At 37.7% G+C, this 18,636-nt stretch overlaps 3 protein-coding genes across 3 annotated transcripts; 1 reads left to right on the forward strand and 2 right to left on the reverse strand.

Annotated features, from left to right (window-relative positions):
• Window positions 1-54: 54 nt before the first annotated feature.
• On the reverse strand, window positions 55-3,842 carry LOC108172640 (auxin response factor 2). Its single transcript, XM_070819786.1, has 8 exons — window positions 3,728-3,842; window positions 2,858-2,970; window positions 1,378-1,473; window positions 1,210-1,266; window positions 923-1,078; window positions 709-793; window positions 519-609; window positions 55-157 (listed from the first exon to the last, which is right to left on the reverse strand). The coding sequence occupies exons 1-8, from the start codon at window positions 3,840-3,842 to the stop codon at window positions 55-57; spliced, it is 816 nt and encodes a 271-aa protein (XP_070675887.1).
• Window positions 3,843-7,024: 3,182 nt separating this feature from the next.
• Window positions 7,025-13,843, forward strand: LOC103432491 (protease Do-like 2, chloroplastic). The gene is made up of 21 exons (XM_008370694.4): window positions 7,025-7,341; window positions 7,432-7,566; window positions 7,670-7,720; window positions 8,118-8,191; window positions 8,275-8,338; window positions 8,643-8,687; window positions 8,797-8,904; window positions 9,513-9,590; window positions 9,740-9,806; window positions 9,948-10,006; window positions 10,136-10,235; window positions 10,888-10,967; window positions 11,256-11,312; window positions 11,732-11,835; window positions 12,203-12,290; window positions 12,400-12,485; window positions 12,594-12,618; window positions 12,740-12,811; window positions 13,014-13,064; window positions 13,147-13,207; window positions 13,297-13,843. The coding sequence occupies exons 1-21, from the start codon at window positions 7,117-7,119 to the stop codon at window positions 13,539-13,541; spliced, it is 1,875 nt and encodes a 624-aa protein (XP_008368916.3). The 5' UTR covers window positions 7,025-7,116; the 3' UTR covers window positions 13,542-13,843.
• A 120-nt stretch (window positions 13,844-13,963) lies between these two features.
• Window positions 13,964-16,081, reverse strand: LOC139194581 (probable indole-3-pyruvate monooxygenase YUCCA10). Its single transcript, XM_070819440.1, has 3 exons — window positions 15,160-16,081; window positions 14,637-14,993; window positions 13,964-14,542 (listed from the first exon to the last, which is right to left on the reverse strand). The coding sequence occupies exons 1-3, from the start codon at window positions 15,778-15,780 to the stop codon at window positions 14,372-14,374; spliced, it is 1,149 nt and encodes a 382-aa protein (XP_070675541.1). The 5' UTR covers window positions 15,781-16,081; the 3' UTR covers window positions 13,964-14,371.
• Window positions 16,082-18,636: the final 2,555 nt, after the last annotated feature.

The raw sequence follows: 18,636 nt of genomic DNA on the forward strand, positions 1-18,636 counted from the left end.
TAAATATTCATATCACATTTGTACTTAAACATGTGTCCCAACAAATTAAATATTCTACAACAAATTAAGCATTTTGAATCTCATTCCAATGGAATTGTCAATTTCGGCTGATTCCATGTATTGATCAAAAGGAAGTATGAATGCAGCAGGACTCGTCCTGCAGATACATAAAAAGATTCATGCTTAAAACCCAAGAAAATGTGTATACTAGTATATACCAAATGATACTTGTACGCATTCAAGCTAAAAATTATTAGCTCATAGGATCAAACAGCTTACCATGGGCGGTAGTACACAGTAAACACGGTGCCGGTAGAAACTGCATGGAAAGCGTCGGCAAGTATGGTTGCACGGCCAGAAATAAGAGAAGTTGACGCAGTGTGTTGTGTTATGGTTGCACGGCGTATGCCAACACGCAGTTCTCCATTTTCTCATCTGTGAAGCAAGAATCCATTCATTACGTAACTGGAACTGATGACCAATTAACCTTTTAACTGAGGGAGAGAGAGAGAGCATACCTCGCAAAGATACATGCATCCCCAGCGACAAGTCTTTTTGCAGCCACAAACGTACTCCAATCATTAGTAAGCAGGTGCCTCTTTGGCTGACCTACATTATGGGGCATGCATTGTAAGTTTAAGATTAGTCTTATATGATGAATCCAGTTGAGAAGGTTAAGCGAAAACCATGCATGAGTAGTAAAGATACCTCGATATACATGGCGAAAGTGCCATTCATATCCCTGCAAGTCCTTTGCTACCAGATCTTGTACCGGTGGTTGCTGAGACATGTCCTGCAAAAACATTTGTAACATGTGGATGAACTGGTAGCAAAGGTTTAATTGGTGACTTTATTTCTTATCAGATGTGTATCATATCATTTCAAATGGGTATTACTTAGATGGAAAGACAAGGATACCGACCAGAGGTGGAAAGCACTCATCAGCTATTCGTTTTGGAACAGAGAATCCACCATGGGTGCTTGTGTCTGACGGGGTGAGTGTCTTGCTAAAGGAGCGTGTACTGGTTCGCCGAGGCAAGGTTGGAGTATTTTCTTCCTCTACACTTAGCTGGTCTTCCTGCAAGGTGCCAGAACAGTACACATATGTTATACATTCAAAACGTCAGAGGAAGAAGTTCCAAAGCGGATAAATAATGTAAATCTCCTACGAGGTCCTAAATAAAGTCATCGGAGCACTCATTAGCTAACCTCAATCACAGGAAGCAAGGTAATTCGAGCATACACTTCGTCTGTGTGAGCTTCAGCCTGCAAATGAGTCGTGTTATCGTACAACAACAACCAAATTCAGATCAATCGCGAGCCTTAGGATTTTCAATTGCGCATTTTGTTGAACACATGAAGAGAGAAATGATTTACCTTTAGCTGTACACTAACAACATTGCAGAGGATCTTGGAAGGCAAATTGTATCTTGGCATTTCCAATTTACCGTCTTGGTTTGCATATGCCTCGACCTATTCCAGATCAACAAGCAAACATGTCATCTCTTTGGACCTCCTCATTCAAAAAATCGAAAGGATTGATTGAAATTTATAATTCGTAACGAAACTATAACGATGCCAAAGAAGCTTATGTACATTAAAGATAACACTATAACTGAAAGTTTTCACCATTGGCTAGGTAAAAACTGGTTAGGCCATCTCTAACCGAAGGCTGGCTAGAGGGCTCGTTTTAGCCCTCTGGCCCTCCAAGATTCCCCAAGATATTAATATTTAAATGAACAGTACAGGGCCATATTGGCCTCCGTCTCCAACCGAGGGCCAAAGAGCCAGAGGGCTCGTTTTAGCCCTGTCACAAAAAACCATCTCCAACCGAGGGCCAAAGGGCCATAGGGCCAAACATAATTTCTTATTTAAAAACTACAATTTAAATTCAAATCTAACGGCTAAATGTTTTTTTATGTTGTATAATTTATATGTTGGTTAATGTTATTTAATGTTGTTTCATATTGTTTAATGTTGTTTCATGTTACTTAATTTAATTTAATGTTGTATAAATGGCCTAGGAAGTTATAGGAAAAAAATATAATTGAAAAAAAATATGAAACAAATTTTGTGAAATAGAAGTTATAGGAAAAAAAATGAAATTTAAAAAAATATGAAACAAATTTTGTAAAATAGAAGTTATATCAAAAAAATATATGAATCAAATTTTGTAAAATAGAAGTTATAGGAAAAAAATAGAATTTAAAAAAAATTGAAACAAATTTTGTGAAATAGAAGTTATAGGAAAAAAATGGAATTTAAAAAAAATTGAAACAAATTTTGTGAAATAGAAGTTATAGGAAAAAAATGGAATTTAAAAAAAATATGAAACAAATTTTGTAAAATAGAATTGAAAAAAAATATGAAACAAAATTTGATTCATATGAAAAGGAAAAAAAAGGGAAAAAAAGAAGTTTAAATTCATATATATATATAAAAAAAAAGTTAATACAACGGCTACTAGCCGTTATATTAAAAAAAATTCAAACTATTAGTGTTGGTTATAACCGACACTAATAGTAATTAAAAAAAAAATTTGCCTTTGAATAACTATTACTGTCGGTTATAACCGACAGTATTAAAAATTCTTTCTTTAATGTTGTCGGTTATAACCGACAGCAATAGGAAAACATTAAAAAAAAAAAATAGCTAGCCAGCCAGCCCTCCAGCCCGCTCCGATCCTGTGGGGCCCTCCCAGATTCCAGAGCCCTCTGGCCTAGCCCTCAGTTGGAGACGGTTTTAGGGTTATTTTCGGCCTTCTGGCCCTCTGGACCCTTCGGTTAGAGATGGCCTTAAGGGACAGTGGAACCGCCACAAAAGAAGGTATCAAGGGTCACGGAGAGATGAAAAGAACCTGTTCCATGTGACCTTGAAGAAAGTAGAAAACCTTCTCGCCGGGGCGGGAAATGTAAACATTCGCCCCGGCACATGAAAGCCATAGCTGATGGTATAAATCATCTTTCTCACCTAACATAAAAATTCAAATCACATTCTGCTTCAACAGAAAAATCACAACAACAAATACAAAAAAGTTAATATTTATAATAAAATGAAAATTGCTTAATTGGATTAATAGTCTCGTGGTGATGGGGTAGTCGGAAGATAGTGTTGTGGTAAAAAGTTAGGATTTAAACCCCTTATGAAGCCACACACGCTAACAATTAGCGGAGAGTTCCGTTTTAGCATCACACATGTAAGGCTCACATGATAAAAATTAGTGAAGAGTTGATGAACTTTTAATTTTGGACTTAAATCCTAACGAACTTCACTACATAGTTTTAAATATTAAGTTTTTTACCACAAAACTATCTTTCGACTACCCTGTCACCAAAGACTAATAATCTAATTAGGCCAAAACTCTCAAACCATGAGAACCCTATTGAAGTTTTGCGCTTTTGATTCAAATTTCAATAATTAAAAATTAGAATCATAACAACAAACATATTTTTGTTCAATAAAAAAAAAACACACACACACACATTCATGCTGAAAACTAAAACCAATCATTAAAATTTAAGGAAAACTAATGAAAAAGGCTTGAAAACTTTGAGTTTTAATGATAAGGACAAAATAAAGGGTAAAGTGAATAGTACCAGGATTAACTTTTTAGTGTAAACATGTGGTTTTTCATTAAAGTGAACAGTACCAGGTGCTTTTCGTTAAACTTCCCTAAAATTTAATCATGGTCAACGTGCATCACATTTAATCGTTAAAACTCTCACACCTTGGTTGTTGTTAGCTGCCGGCGCCGCGGCGGCGTCCGTACACCCGCTGCTTTCTCTAGCATTCACGGAGGTGGTGTACGGCAACCCTTCCACTCCAGCAGTCCTCAGCGCCATATCTATTTATAAAATATTTCTCTCCAGCCGTCTAAAAAAAACTAAAAGTTGCAGATAGTTGGAAAGATGGTGAGAAATTAGTAAAAGGATCGCGTCCACCGAAATGTGTCCTGCTTCCTTTAACCGCCTCCCTCTCTGATCACACTCTCTCTTCCTCCACTGCTATATCACACTTCACAGCACCACACAACCCAGTCGTTTCACGCCGCTTCTCTCTCCTTCTCTCCTCACTCACCCTCTCTCTATACTCGCTCTCTCTCTCTCTCACAGTTCTACACTCGTATTAGCCACGAATCGTTCCTGTCGGTGCTGTGCTGGCTGGCGATGTTTGCTAATCTGCGCCGATGAGTCCGATGCGCTTCTTTTTGCATGCTCCCTCCCCGTCGCCTTTTACTCGCTTGCGTGTCGCAATCCTGGCCGTCGCGGAGGTTACAGATTTTCGTACACTATTTAATCAATTAAATAGTGTGTTTCTTTTGCATGAAGATTAAGCGTCAGTAATTAGACCGGCTGCTTGGTTTCAACGTGTCGTATGTTTCCTTTTTATTGTATTTTTTAGAAATGTTAATAGAACTCTCTTAAAAATTTCTTGAACTATTTGTCCTTTGGCTTGAAGACGGTTTTTTTGTGAAATGGCTAAAACGAGCCATTTGACCCTCTGACCCTCAGTTGAAGACGAAGGCAAATATGACCCTATACTATTTACTAAAATATTAATATTTTGAAGAATCTTGAAGAACCAGAAGACTAACCATCGATTGGAGATGGCCGAAGTAACTTACTAATCAGAGCAAAGGGAGGTTAACGGAGCAGATGAGAAATATTTGAGGCCGTGTAAAATGACGGGAAGAGACAGGAGAAATTAACACGATGAATCGGTCATAACTCATAAGAACATGTCCTCTAAGCATGCGGGGCATTAATGGAAATGTCGGCTCCATTACTCCGTTAATCGTCAACGTCTGTATCGTGTCGTATTTGAAATTACCAGCCAGTGGCCCCACACCCCACCGACCACCTGCAGATGAACCAAACCCCACGACAACACTAGGCAGTTCAGTAGTAGACACGTGTGTAATGTCCATATACGTATCGGTTGGGCTATGCGAGACGCAACCCTAAAAATAACCATTACTATGTTAATACGCTTGAAAGTTAGTCCATGTCTCGTTAATTTGATATAAAACGATATAAAAATAATAAGTTTTGAGCTAATTTATTAACGATTCAAGTCATTGTTGAGTTACTCAGTAATAATCGTTTGACGAGTCGAATCATTATTGGGTCATCTGTTGAAAATCCGATAAAATTAGTGGCAGAGCTAGAAATTCGTCTCAGAATGAGTCTTTAAGATATATAAAAGAATTTACATCAAATATAGCAAATAATTAATTGGAGAAATTTTAAGGTTTTTTTTTTTATTGCATGGAAAATTTATGAAACAAGAGTGACGAGGCTTCAAAATTTTAACAAAAAATATTGATAATTATATCATAAGGATAAAACTTTTTACGAGCTTTAATAAAAAACCAAGATTCGAACAAAAATATAAGATCATAACTTAAAACTACTACCATGAGATATTAATTTCAACATAATTAATTGAACTTTACTTTAACTTGTATAGAACTGTCTTATACGAAGAGACGGAAAAAGGAATTAGCTTTTATACGGTGAAACAAAAAGCTATTGACAACAACTTTCAAACCCATGAGATGGTGGAAGAAGCCAAATCTTGTGCACCCAATAAATATATCTTAGTAACCAATGCACCACAAGCTCTTTATTGTCAAACTTAGCAGACAATAAATATATATTAGTAAAATTTTAGGATAGGCCTAGGCCTCATCTGGAACCCATATGGCTTCGCCCCTATCATAAAATAGTGGATATAACATGAGAATGACACAAGTATGACTTATTTGTCAGGTCTAGACATTTGGCATTTCAATTTCTTGTATGACTGGTTAACTTAATATGAAACGACACAACTCATAATGAATCGAGTCGCAATTAGTTCACCTATTAAAAATCCATTAAGATAATGAGTTTGACACGACACGATCCATAAAAATAATGAGAATGACACAAAAACGATAAAAACACGATCCATTTACCAGCTCTAGATCGATTATATGAATGCAAGTTTGCTCGAAGCTATTAGGTTGAGGGCACGTTTGCCTGGGCGTCGCACATCCTTACACTTCCCCTCCCTAACTCCTTTGGGAATATAGAGGGAAAATGATAACCTTATGCGCGCTTTGCATCGCGGATGGCATAGATGCCAAGTAGACCTGTAAACGGGTCGGGTTCAACCCGACTCGTTAAGTTAACGGGTCATCCAAACCCAACCCGTTAAGCTAACGGGTCACCCGAACCCGACCTATTTCACCGGTTAACACCCGTGAACAATTATTATTATTATTTTTTTGCATAAAGTTTATTTTTTGTTATTAAGACTTTACTAAAATTACTAAAATATCCTTAACTAACGGGTGCTAACGGGTGTTAACGGGTCCTAACGGGTTGACCCAAAGTGACCCGTTATTTAACGGGTTGTTAACGGGTTCACCCGTTAGCGACCCGACCCGTTAAGCATCCATCCAAATATAAATATTAACGGGTTGGGTCCGGTCGGGTTAACGGGTTGGGTCCAAAATGCCAAGCCTAATGCCAAGTCTTGTGCATCGAACACCATAAAGCTGGGGGAATCGAACTGCATAACAATAGTTCAATTTGGCTCGGTGTTTACTCATAGTGCGAGTTAAAACCCGATCAAATTCGTATATGGCATAATATGACCACAATTTGTGTCTGCAACTAATCTAAACCGAATTATGCCAACCCCAAGAGAGAGTGTTGTTACGACATAATATTTTTAGACCCAATTCGAAAACACAAATAACCACAAGCTCAAAGCCCATTTGTATCTAAACCAACCCAAAGATAAACAGGCCGGAATTCTCCGTACCCACAGCGTCAAAATTGAGAGTCTTAATCAAACACTTATAGTAATTTTTATTTTTAACGTTAAAAATATTTTTATTTCAATAAGTCACTTTTAGTATTATTCGCTTACAACATTTTTTTTATTATTTTCGCTAAAACGCAAAGTTTTCAAGTTATTGTCATTTTCCTGACAAAATTATCCACGCCCGAAAAAAAGTCGAACTATTTACGGATAAGGAAATGAAACGTGGTCCTACAAAACAGTAACTTCGTCTTCCAAAAACCTCCTTCTTTCAGCAGCGAGCTCCGAGCTTCCATTTTTCAAATGGCCGTTGCGGTCGGCAACTGCTGCTTCTCTGCGGTCACCTCCACCGTTAAACTCCGCTCCTCCGTCTCCGTCCAACCTTTCTTCGCCACGTGGCTCTGTTCCGGCAGCTACCAGTACCACGCTCTTAAGCCCGTCGGCCAAAGCAACAGAGAAAGAGCTTCCAGTTCGAGAAAAGGCTCGCAGTCGTCGTCGCCGCCGTCCGCTGATAAATACCAACCGGAGGTAAAATCCTAACCGCTATACGGCGTCGTTTGTGCGTTTTTGTATTTGTAATTAAGTAGTTTGTGATTGTGTTTGGTTTGGGAAATGCAGAGAGAAGGCGTTCCCAGTAAGTTTAGCGGAAATGAGAGAGGGAAGAAGGGGAAGTCCCAATCGGTGGCGTACAGAGCGTTCGGAACGCAACGAAAAGAGAGGAAGGAGTCCGTAGTTGATCAGAAAGAGCAGCAGGTTTGATAATTGTTGCACTGAATTCGTTTCGTGATGATTCAGTTTCGGGTTTGGAAAAATGCTCACTGATTGGATTTGAAAATTGTGTTGATTTTCGTTTCAGGTTGAACCGAAAAGTCTCCAGGATGCTGATTTTCTCAATGCCGTTGTCAAGGTGAATGTTGTTTACCCTTCTTCCAGATTTGGTTATTGAATTTGTAATGCATTGTGTCTTTGAGAAAGTTCTAGTTTCTTCATAAGTTTATATTTGGAGTAGTTTATATCCGTGTACGAGCTTCGTGGTGCATGTTATGTCACTTAGGTGCTGAGCTTTTCCAAGTATTGTTACTATCCTCTCTTCAGTGTTATTGAGCTATTCTACCACTTTGCGTTTGTTTGGGATGTCGGTTCTAATAGAAGCTCCGGAATGAATTGTACTTGTTTTTGTCAAACAAACCATTTGCTCTCCATTGTTATAGTGTTGTTCCATGGGAGTTTGGTGTTCATCTATTTTATCACTTTTAATATCAAAATCTGCAGATTTGGTTGGTCGCTAACAATTATTTATTTAGGTTTACTGCACCCATACCGCGCCTGACTACTCCCTTCCATGGCAAAAACAAAGACAATATACAAGTACAGGCAGGCAAGTTTTGAACTTTTATCCTATCACCCTTTTCACTAGCCTGTGTGTTCTAAAGAACTTATAATCTGAACCTTTCTATGCAGTGCTTTTATGATTGGTGACGGGAAACTCTTGACAAATGCCCACTGTGTTGAGCATTATACTCAGGTACTTTTTCGTCCTTAATAGTGAAAAGTTAGTGAAAAAAGGGTACATAAGTGTCATTTACTTGGCACATAAAGATGCAAAATGTTTAAAAATTTATCTCGTCAGTTATGTTAACCTTGTTGCATTTTATGTGTTTTCATTAAGGTTTAGTGTGTAATTTAACCTTGTTGCATTTTATGTGTTTTCATTAAGGTTTAGTGTGTAATTGGCCCAGTCATAGCAAAGATGTTTTGGGAAAGATGCCAACTGATTTATTATTGCTATTGTCACCATCATCAAGTTTTTATTTTCGTTACAAATGCAGGTCAAAGTGAAGAGAAGAGGGGATGATACCAAATTTGTGGCTAAGGTATTCACCCTCAAGAAAATTAATAACATCTTGGACATAGGAATGATGTTGCAGCTTGTTGGTAGTGGGGATTATGATTTAGCTTTACTATTAGTGACTTAATTTGTAGGTTTTGTCCAGAGGTGTTGATTGTGATATTGCTTTACTTTCGGTAGAAAGTGAGGAATTCTGGAAAGGAGCAGAACCACTCCAATTGGGAAGCTTGCCACATCTTCAGGTTATCTCCTGTCTCTTGGTGATAGTGTTATTCTGTATTACTCAATGCTATCTACAATTTGGTTATATAACTTGCTGTAGCCGTTGCATCTTCTTGAAGGTAAATTATCTTCAAAGATATCATATCTGGTTAGTTTAGAAACTAGCGTGAACAGAGAACCTTTCTGAGACTTGGGTTAGTTTAGATGTGTTAGTTGAGATAGTTTCATTTAGAATATTAATGATGGAGCATAGAGGGTGTGACTGCAAGTGCATACATTGTGTGAACAGTAATTCAATTGTCACATAATTTCAGGATTTCAGAAGGCACGTGTCATCTCCTCTGTTCAAATTATTTACTGAAAATATTAATATGACGAGTTAAACTGACCACCCACATGATCGAAATCTGAGATTTAACTTTTCAGTATTACAGTATCTAACAGAATTCCCTCCTTATCGTACACCTTCAAAATAATGTTTAGCTTTTTTATTTCTGAAACTACAGAAGTTGGAGGTTGTTATATGAAGGTTTATCCTTCTACATTTGGGAATTTTCTACAGTTCTGCTATAACTTAAATTTGGTTCATCCCTTTAAAATGTTCTATCTGTGCTTTTATAATGGACAGGAAGCAGTGACTGTTGTAGGATATCCCCTTGGAGGAGATACCATTTCAGTAACTAAGGGGGTTGTATCGCGTATAGAGGTTTGGTTTTCCCTACTTGCATGTACTTGTATGATTTGTTACTTGTAGGATGTCCTTAAAAAATATATATTCCATCCTATCTAAAAGCTGTGTTACACAATATACGGGCTCGAGTTCGAGTTCTTACTATTTAATAATTATATCCTCAGGTTACACCATATGCTCATGGGTCATATGATTTGCTGGGCATTCAAATTGATGCAGCAATAAACCCTGGTCAGTCTGTAACTTAAATTTACAATTATAACAGTCTGTTCTTCGGAAAGTCATTTAGGTGGCACAAGTTTACCATCCTTCTTTATATGGCATTGTTCCTATCTTTGTCATAGCCATTGCTTATACTTTGCTAGATTGTAGGTAATAGTGGAGGCCCTGCATTCAATGATCAAGGGGAGTGCATTGGTGTGGCATTTCAGGTAAATTTGTTGGCATGCTGTCAAAGTTTGTTTATCCCTGCGTGCTTGGTCTTATATTTCTTAGCTGCATAGGCAATACTTGTGACATATAAACTTTTATTTTATGATTTTAAGAAACACTTCCTTTAGGTCTACAGATCTGAAGAGGCCGAGAATATTGGATATGTCATTCCTACTACAGTTGTGTCTCATTTTTTGGATGACTATGAGAGGAATGGGAAATACACAGGTAGGGAAGTCTTACCAGCTTTCATCTGTGTGAAGGGAAATCAGTTGATGCATGTGGTATATGGACTTTGTCTTGTGTTGAATTTTAGTACACACTGCTCACAATGCTCGTTCAAAGTATCAAGAAAGTATATAGCTCGTGCATCTAATGTGTATAGGAAATTTAGACTCATGTATATCTGTAACAGAAACTCTTTCCCAACTTTCACAGTGTCCCTTCATCCTTGAACCATGGTTTTAGTAACTTGTTATGTCTACTCTCTAATTGGGCTCTTTACAAAGGATTAGGTCGTGCTTCCATTTTTTATTCCTGTCTTCTCACAAATGTCTCATGTAATGTGAACTTATCTACTTATGTGTGCACACATGCCTCTATTCATATATGAATATATGTTATAACTTATACTCATATGTTGTGTATTTTTCTTGCACTAGGACTAGGTGGCAAGTTTTACGTAACTAAAGCGATTGCTTTGAACACTTGTTGAACTTGTCTGTCTAATACCTGCTGCTTTCTATGGTGGCGTATTAGTATTACTGCTATATTTTCAATTAATTGCACCTGAACGTTCATATTATTATTCAAACCTAAAGCTTGACCCTGCCAACTAATGCGGACTTATCCCAATATTTTGTCACACTTTGACTTTCAGGTTTCCCTTGCCTTGGTGTATTGTTACAAAAGTTGGAGAATCCAGCATTAAAGGCATGCCTGAAAGTAGAGTCTATTGAGGTAAGTCTCTTTGTCTTTTACAATCTTTGCAAAGCCTTCATCAACTAAAATTGTTTCTTGCAATAAGAAGCAGAGATGGAGTGCAGTGACAATGTTTTCAAACAATCTTGTGAACAAGGAAATGGGAAGGGCTTTCGTTCAAAGGCACACAAGGACTATGTAAAGCATGCAGGAATTTACTCGTGTAGAAACTAGAATATATTTTCAGGCCACGTGTATACATTATTATAACGATAGCTTAGTAACTGTTAATTTTTCTTAGGGTCTCATCACATCTGGCTTGTGCAGGGTGTACTGGTGCGAAGAGTTGAACCCACTTCTGATGCACATAATGTATTAAAGGAGGTATGCTGGCTATTTGAATCTTGAGTGTTTGCTGCTATTTGTATCTCTACTTATTATACAGTCAACAATGGAATGGTTAAGCAACTTTTTGGTGCTTCTCAAGCTATCAGCTTATGTTATCAATATCATATTTTCACATATCTTCAAGATATATGATGTAATGGAAGCATAAATATGATGTGAGAAACTATTATAACCAGAAATAAAGTAACAATAATAGCATGTGTTGAATGGGAAAGGTTGTTAACTCTTAAGCTAGTTTTGAAGAGTCAAAAGCTAATGATGAATGGGCATTTAGAGTTAAGGTAGCCATACTTGTTACTAGTGTCAGTCGTTTCACTATAAATTTATTGGAATTCAAAGCACATTGAACAATTTTGAATCCTTTACAAACTTTGATGGTTCCCGTGCTTTTCCAGGGGGACGTCATTGTAAGCTTTGATGATGTTCATGTAGGGTGTGAAGGAACAGTACCCTTTCGATCAAATGAGCGCATCGCATTCCGCTACCTCATTAGTCAAAAGTAAAGCCCTGGTTCTATTACAAGAAATTATGTTGAAAGGCTGCATTTTGTTCTTCTACGCTTTCCATTTGTTTCGGTGATAATACTTGATTTGTTGGTTAACTCCTGCAATTATCCTTTTGCATTTTAATACCTTTATTGGGGTCAGGCTCTATTTGTATTTGTGGATAAGTGGAAAGGTTATACTAACAATGCCTAAAGGCGCACCTGACCATGAAATTTATATAGACTAGAGTTTAAAAGTGTAAGCACTCTTGGAGAAATGAAGATTCCATGAAAGTTACTACTTAAAGCTGACTCCACATTTAAACCCCTTAAATACATGTTCTAATTTGTTCACATGTGGGTTAACAATCGTCCTGTACAGATTTGCAGGCGACGTTGCAGATATTGGAATTATTAGAGCTGGAGAGTACATGAAAGTTAAAGCAGTTTTGCACCCACGAGTGCATTTGGTAAGTCAATAGAAATTTGGTGCTTTTGGAAATGCCATAAAGTTATATTCCCATATTTTATCTGAGTATCTTGATTCTGATTACTTTGAGCTCTTTGTGTTCCAATAAGGTTCCCTTTCATATCGATGGAGGTCAGCCTTCTTACCTAATAATTGCTGGTTTGGTGTTTACCCCACTCTCAGAACCACTGATAGAGTAAGTCGTGCTTGCTCTGGCACTCAGGAACATGTCGAATACGTTGTTTTACTAATAAAAATCTTTTGTGCTAATTACAGACTAACCATTGATTATGTTCTTCTGCAGAGAGGAGTGTGACGACTCTATAGGGGTAAGTTGCGACACGCACTTAAGCACAAAATTCATGTTTAGCTATTTCCTTTTCTTTTGCTGACCACAATGCACGCTTTTGGTTCGAAAATTGATTAGTTTTTCGTTTCTTTTCTGGTCAGCTTAAACTCTTGGCGAAGGCACGCTACTCTTTGGCTAGATTCAAAGGGGAACAGATTGTAATCCTATCACAGGTTAGCTGCCTCGATTTTCATTAATCAATGTGCGGCAAATGTTGAGATTGTGTTGTGGTTATGTCAATATTTGTTGTTATCTTCTTTCATGCCCTCCTCATAATCGTCATCTCCTCTCTCTTTGTTGCTTAAAATGTTTAAAAGGTTGTCATTTCTCTATGTTTGATGGGAATTTCTGTTCTCATGTATTTCGTGTCGGTAGGTCTTAGCAAATGAAGTAAACATTGGGTATGAAGACATGAGCAATCAGCAGGCAAGTTACTTGTTTGCACTTCTAACAACTTTTACATCTCTCCGCCAACGATGCTCACACTAACAGAAGAAATTGATCTCAGGTTTTGAAGTTAAACGGAATCCAAATACGGAACATTCATCATTTAGCCTACCTTGTAGACTGTAAGTCGTAATGTCCCTCTAAATACTTACTCTTCACTCTATCGCCCCACTCCGATGCTCATGGTTATTCCGTGCTCTTAATTAACCAGCATGCAAGGACAAGTACTTAGTCTTTGAATTCGAAGACAACTACATAACCGTGTTGGAAAGGGAAGCAGCTGCTGCTGCTTCGTCCTGCATTCTCAAAGACTACGGCATTCCATCCGAAAGATCTTCAGATCTGTTGGAGCCCTACGCGGATTCGCTTGGGGACAACCAAGCAGTTGATCAGGATATCGGTGACAGTCCGGTTTCAAATTTGGAAATCGGCTTCGATGGAATTATTTGGGCATAAATTAGCATTCCTTACATCATGGAGAAGCACAAGCCATGAGTAGAAACTAGAAAGATGATATGGTTGTGATTCGCCGGCCAACAGTTATTTATCTATTGGCTCCTGCCGCCGTAGCGCCGCCGTGGCAAGGTGTTCGATTTTGTAGTTTCTTAGCTAGTGTGATAATTTGTATCCATAAGATGCTTCAGTTAGCATGGCAAATCATTGTTGTAATTGAATTATTTACTGTAACAAAAATAATGAAATGGCAATGCAAACTTCATCTTATATTGGCAATATATAGGGAAATAAATATTGATGATTTTTGCCGATTCATTACAGAAAATTTGCTGAAACCCATTGCAAATTTTGAAATTTCGAATTTTTTTTTTAAACTTTTTTTTTCCCTCTAATTTCGACTGAACCTATATATACTCACGTCATTGCAAATTTTTATAGTTTCATTGATATTTCTATAAATTTACATATTGATATTTATATAGATATTTTAAATACAACTCACAACTAAAAACAAAGAGGAAAAATATAAAAGTAGGACTTGGAGACCTACACCCAACTTGCACCAATGTCTCATTTCAGACCGGAATTAACTTGACTGCTGAAATCAAAACTTAGATACGTGTTCACACGGAATTAGATGTAAGCAGGAATGGCAGCTGAGATGTAAGCAGGAATGGCAGCTGAAAATTCAGCAGCCAAGTCTTGTTCTTTCAGACCGACACAACACTTTCCAACATGACAATGCCTCATTGACTCAAAATGTAAGGTGGTGTACCAAAAGTGTAGGTGACTTCTCGTGCATTTGGCCCTTGATTTTTTCTTTTAGGACGTTATAGAAATGACTTGATATCGTTGGCTATGTTTTGAGCATCCATCTTCGATCCATTAAATCCTCTTCCCGATAGTCCCACACAATATAATCCATTCTTTCCCTTCCACTCCCAAAGATCAGGGGAACTTGGTTTTGGAATCCCATCGTCTTTTAAAAGATAATCATCCCCCTGAAATAATCGTAACAAATTTTATAATCACCTTAGGCAATAAAAACTAAAAATTAAAAACAAAATGGTTACCGTGCGGTGTTTGAGTAGTTACCTTAATCCACAAATTAGTTGAACTCTTAAATCCAGTACAGAAAATGATTGCATCAAATTGGTATGACTTTCCATTTTTCAGTTCCACCTGACCGCCTCTTATGCTGCCTATTTCGGCCGGCAAAACTTGAATTTCGCCGGATTTGATCTTTCGACAGGTACCAACGTCAATGATCGGATACTTGCCGTACTTAGCCTTCATATAAATAGGACCCTTTTGTGGCCTCTCTATCCCATAGCTAGCTAGGTTTCCGAAGACCAGCTTGCTAAGCAGAACCAGCAAAGAATCAACCATGCTTGATGGAAAAAGTTTCAACAAAACAAAGAAGTACAGCATCCCCCTTGAGAGAAAGTGGACCTGCATTTAGACAAATTAAGCGGATGTGCATTAGGTTAAGTCAAGGCAGTCAGCATGTGCCATATTCTCGTACATTAGAGTAGTTTAAAGTATCGCCTCCGCTCGACAGAAAACATGAAAGAAATTAAATTAAAATAGAAGCTAGGTGATGTGGTTGATATATTACCGGACTTCGAACGATGATTGAAGTTTTAGCACCATGGTTTGCCAAGTCTAGTGAAATCTCCATGCCAGAATTCCCAGCCCCAACAACCAAAACCTTCTTATTTTCGAACTCCTTCCCGGATTTATATTTTGTTGAGTGAAGAACATCACCATTAAAACTACTCAAACCTTCAATCTCCGGAATATACGGGTCAGTTGTTTCCCCGGTAGCCAGCACCAAAAACCCTCCAAAATACTCCTCCATCTCGCCGGAACCACCAACATTTTTTGCCTTCACAATCCATTTCTTGGAGACTTGATCATATTGTGCAGACTCCACATTTCTCTTGTACATTGGTCTAATACTGAAGTGCGACACATAGTCCTCTAAGTACCGGATAAACTGGTTTTTGGGCACGTAAGTGGGATAAGAGGTTGGAAAAGACATGTGAGGAAGCTCACAAAATTGTTTTCGAAGGTGGAGGTGGAGACGGTCGTAGGAGTATTTCGTCCATAGAGAGGCAAAACAGTCCTCCCTTTCTAGGATTATGTATGGGATCGCGAGCCGGCTCAGACATCCGGCCATGGCCAGGCCGGAAGTACCGGCCCCTACGATGATCACTACCTTATTATGCTCCTGCATTTCACTCGTGTGTATACTGTTTTGGCACTTTCTCGAGCTTAAGTGGGAAGAAGAAAGAATACTATATGAACACTTAACGGTTGTATTACGCACACAAAATATTACACCATAACAACTTTCGAAGACACAATCGAAAAGTTATGATACTTTCTCATTTTTCAGAAACAAACTCTAAACCACCAGGCTACTCACTTCTCCCTTCTCACTTCGTTGCTTGCCTACTTCTCACTTGGTTGGTTCACTTACAACAACACACCTATAGTTATCATGCACTCTACCGACATCAGCTATGCATAATAGGCCCACATTTTATAAAGCTATGCATCATAGCCACACATTTTATAAGCTATGCATAATAGCCTCACATTTGGCTAGCTCTAGTATATTCCAAGTACAAACGGACGGACAAGGATCTATGCATAATAGCCTCACATTTTGCTAGCTCTAGTATATTCCATGTACAAACAAACGGATAAGGATCTATGCATAATAGCCTCACATTTTGCTATCTCTAGTATATTCCATGTACAAACAAACGGACGAGGATCTTTTCTAGATCTTCTTTGTGAGGATCCTAAAGATCAATCCATTTAACCATTTATCATACATTATGCGGTCAGTTTTCGTTAAATATTATTTGTATTTAATTGTAAGAAATTTAAAATGACTTATGGTCGCTGGATGACTGATAAACGGATAGGATGTACTGATCCCTAGAGGACCAGCATAGGATCCTATTCCCAAACAAACATACTTAATCATTGCCAGAAATGTAGAACAATTTAATTCCTTTGTACCAACTGAGGGGCTGGTGTTGATCTTTTGACATGGTTGTGGGTTGGTTTTATATATTTCTAATATTAAATGAAATTAATAATCTCATTGGATTAAACTAATTAATTGACCAACATTATTTAAGTAACAGAAACATTGCTTCCTTTTTTAATTATTAATCTCCATAATTAATAATCTCACGCCTGTAACATGCATGTTACTCTTTTTAATTTTTCTTAATTTTTGTTTTATTTAGTGAGAAGAAACAAGAAAACATTTTCGTAAGAGAATATTTCCGTAACATACAAGTTCTTCTTGTAAAGATAACGAAGACATCCTCGCTGAAGTAAAATGTACGTAAAATTTTAGCTTTCAAGATCAATCATCATGCTTCTTTTTATTTCATCTGAATGAAGATGAAACCCCCGGTTTTGGTTGCAACCTTCTTTCAAACACGTCTGATGTACAAATCAGTTTCAACGCCACTTGATTACGTGATTGCTGGGTTCAAGCTCATCCGCTATTTAATTTCAGTCACACCCTCACAGGTCTAATATCATTAAGTTTTCCAGTGTTTTTTAGGAGTCTTTTGATTTAGACTCAATCAATGGAGCTATTTAGGCCCAGTCAAAGAAGGTTATTAGGTGGCCATTTAGTATTATGGTTTAATTATATTCTTCTTGATTTATAATTGAGAGGCTTTGGCGAATCGAACCACATTTTTGTTAGCCCATTGTGAGATTTAGTCCACTCTTTCATTGTCTAGTATGAATAATATCGTTTGTTAAAAAAAAAAAAAAAAAATTCCTAGGTGGTATAATAGTCAAAGGGTTTAAATCAAAAGTAAAATTTAGTTGGGCTTAACCTAAAACTTGCTTAAAAAATTGGGTGTAAACTTAATTGTCAATTTTTTTAATTGGGGATTTCGAAAATATATATGCATCGATGTATAGTATTGTGAACACGGAAAATTCCTGAAACGAAAGAGACAAGAACAACGTGCACAAACAAATATTTGTATTTTTGATGATTTTGGGTTACAATCTCTCTCTATTTTGATCCTCTGATTCGATCTCCGTAAGGTGTGTATTTGTGGATGTGTGATTGATCCAAAGGGTCGTTGGGCTTGATCTAAGGATGAACGTTCTTCAAGGGCCGTGGACTTGATCTTGAAGGTGGATTTGAGCGGATCTTCAAAGGGGCTTTTGGGCTTGATCTTTGAAGAATAGTGACGAACGGATCTCCAAGGGCTTTTGGGCTTGATCTTGAAGAACAGTGATGAACGGATCTTCAAGGGCTTTTGGGCTTGATCTTGAAGAACGGTTGGATGTGTGGATTTGTCGACGTTGATGATCCAAAGGGCCGTTGGGGCTTGATCTTGGATGAACGGATGATGAACGATGGTGCTTTCTTCAAGGGCCGTCGGGGCTTGATCTTGAATTGGTGGATGGTTGATCCAAGGGCCGTCGGGGCTTGATCTTGGAAGAACGATGAACGAAGAACGAAGAACACTTTCTTCAAGGGCCGTCGGGGCTTGATCTTGAATTGGTGGATGATTGTTGATCCAAAGGGCCGTTGGGGCTTGATCTTAGGATGAACGATGAACGAAGAACGCTTTCTTGATTCTTCGGGAACCTGGATGCTTGAGAGCTTCGGAGTTTCAGAGCTTCAGAGCTTCAAGAGTTTTGCCTAATGATTTTGGTCCCCTTTAAATGAATGAAATAGGCTTGTATTTATAGAATTTTCCAAGGCCTAATTTTGAATATAATATTCCAGATGAAATAAGTCGTTTCTGCCAGGTGTTGACACGTGTCCTATTTGATGACTTTTCCAACTCATTTCAATTTTCGTTGAGTCACACGCTACGTGTAAAATTTATGTAATACATGAGCGTTGACACTTTGATTTATCGGTCAACATTTATTTACCGAAATTTCGATGTCTACAAGTATAAAATGAAAATTTTTGCCATGAAATTCTTGATATTCAGTTCTCCATTATTCGGTACATGCCATGCAAAATTGCGCTCGTATTTTACAAAAGGCAAATAATGCACCTTTTTTAAAGTTTTGAGTATGTTGG

This window comes from Malus domestica, chromosome 03, assembly GCF_042453785.1.
Source record: "Malus domestica chromosome 03, GDT2T_hap1".
NCBI lineage: Eukaryota > Viridiplantae > Streptophyta > Magnoliopsida > Rosales > Rosaceae > Malus > Malus domestica.

Coding starts and splice junctions, on each gene's coding strand:
- LOC139194581 (XM_070819440.1), bottom strand. CDS start 15,780: ATGCAGGAGCATAATAAGGTAGTGATCATCGTAGGGGCCGGTACTTCC. Junction 14,994..15,159: donor CAATCATCGTTCGAAGTCCG/GTAATATATCAA, acceptor GTCTAAATGCAG/GTCCACTTTCTCTCAAGGGG. Junction 14,543..14,636: donor CAACTAATTTGTGGATTAAG/GTAACTACTCAA, acceptor CGATTATTTCAG/GGGGATGATTATCTTTTAAA.
- LOC108172640 (XM_070819786.1), bottom strand. CDS start 3,842: ATGGCGCTGAGGACTGCTGGAGTGGAAGGGTTGCCGTACACCACCTCC. Junction 1,474..2,857: donor TTCAAGGTCACATGGAACAG/GTTCTTTTCATC, acceptor GATCTGGAATAG/GTCGAGGCATATGCAAACCA. Junction 1,267..1,377: donor TTGTTAGTGTACAGCTAAAG/GTAAATCATTTC, acceptor ACTCATTTGCAG/GCTGAAGCTCACACAGACGA.
- LOC103432491 (XM_008370694.4), top strand. CDS start 7,117: ATGGCCGTTGCGGTCGGCAACTGCTGCTTCTCTGCGGTCACCTCCACC. Junction 7,342..7,431: donor CTGATAAATACCAACCGGAG/GTAAAATCCTAA, acceptor TGGGAAATGCAG/AGAGAAGGCGTTCCCAGTAA. Junction 11,313..11,731: donor CACATAATGTATTAAAGGAG/GTATGCTGGCTA, acceptor GTGCTTTTCCAG/GGGGACGTCATTGTAAGCTT.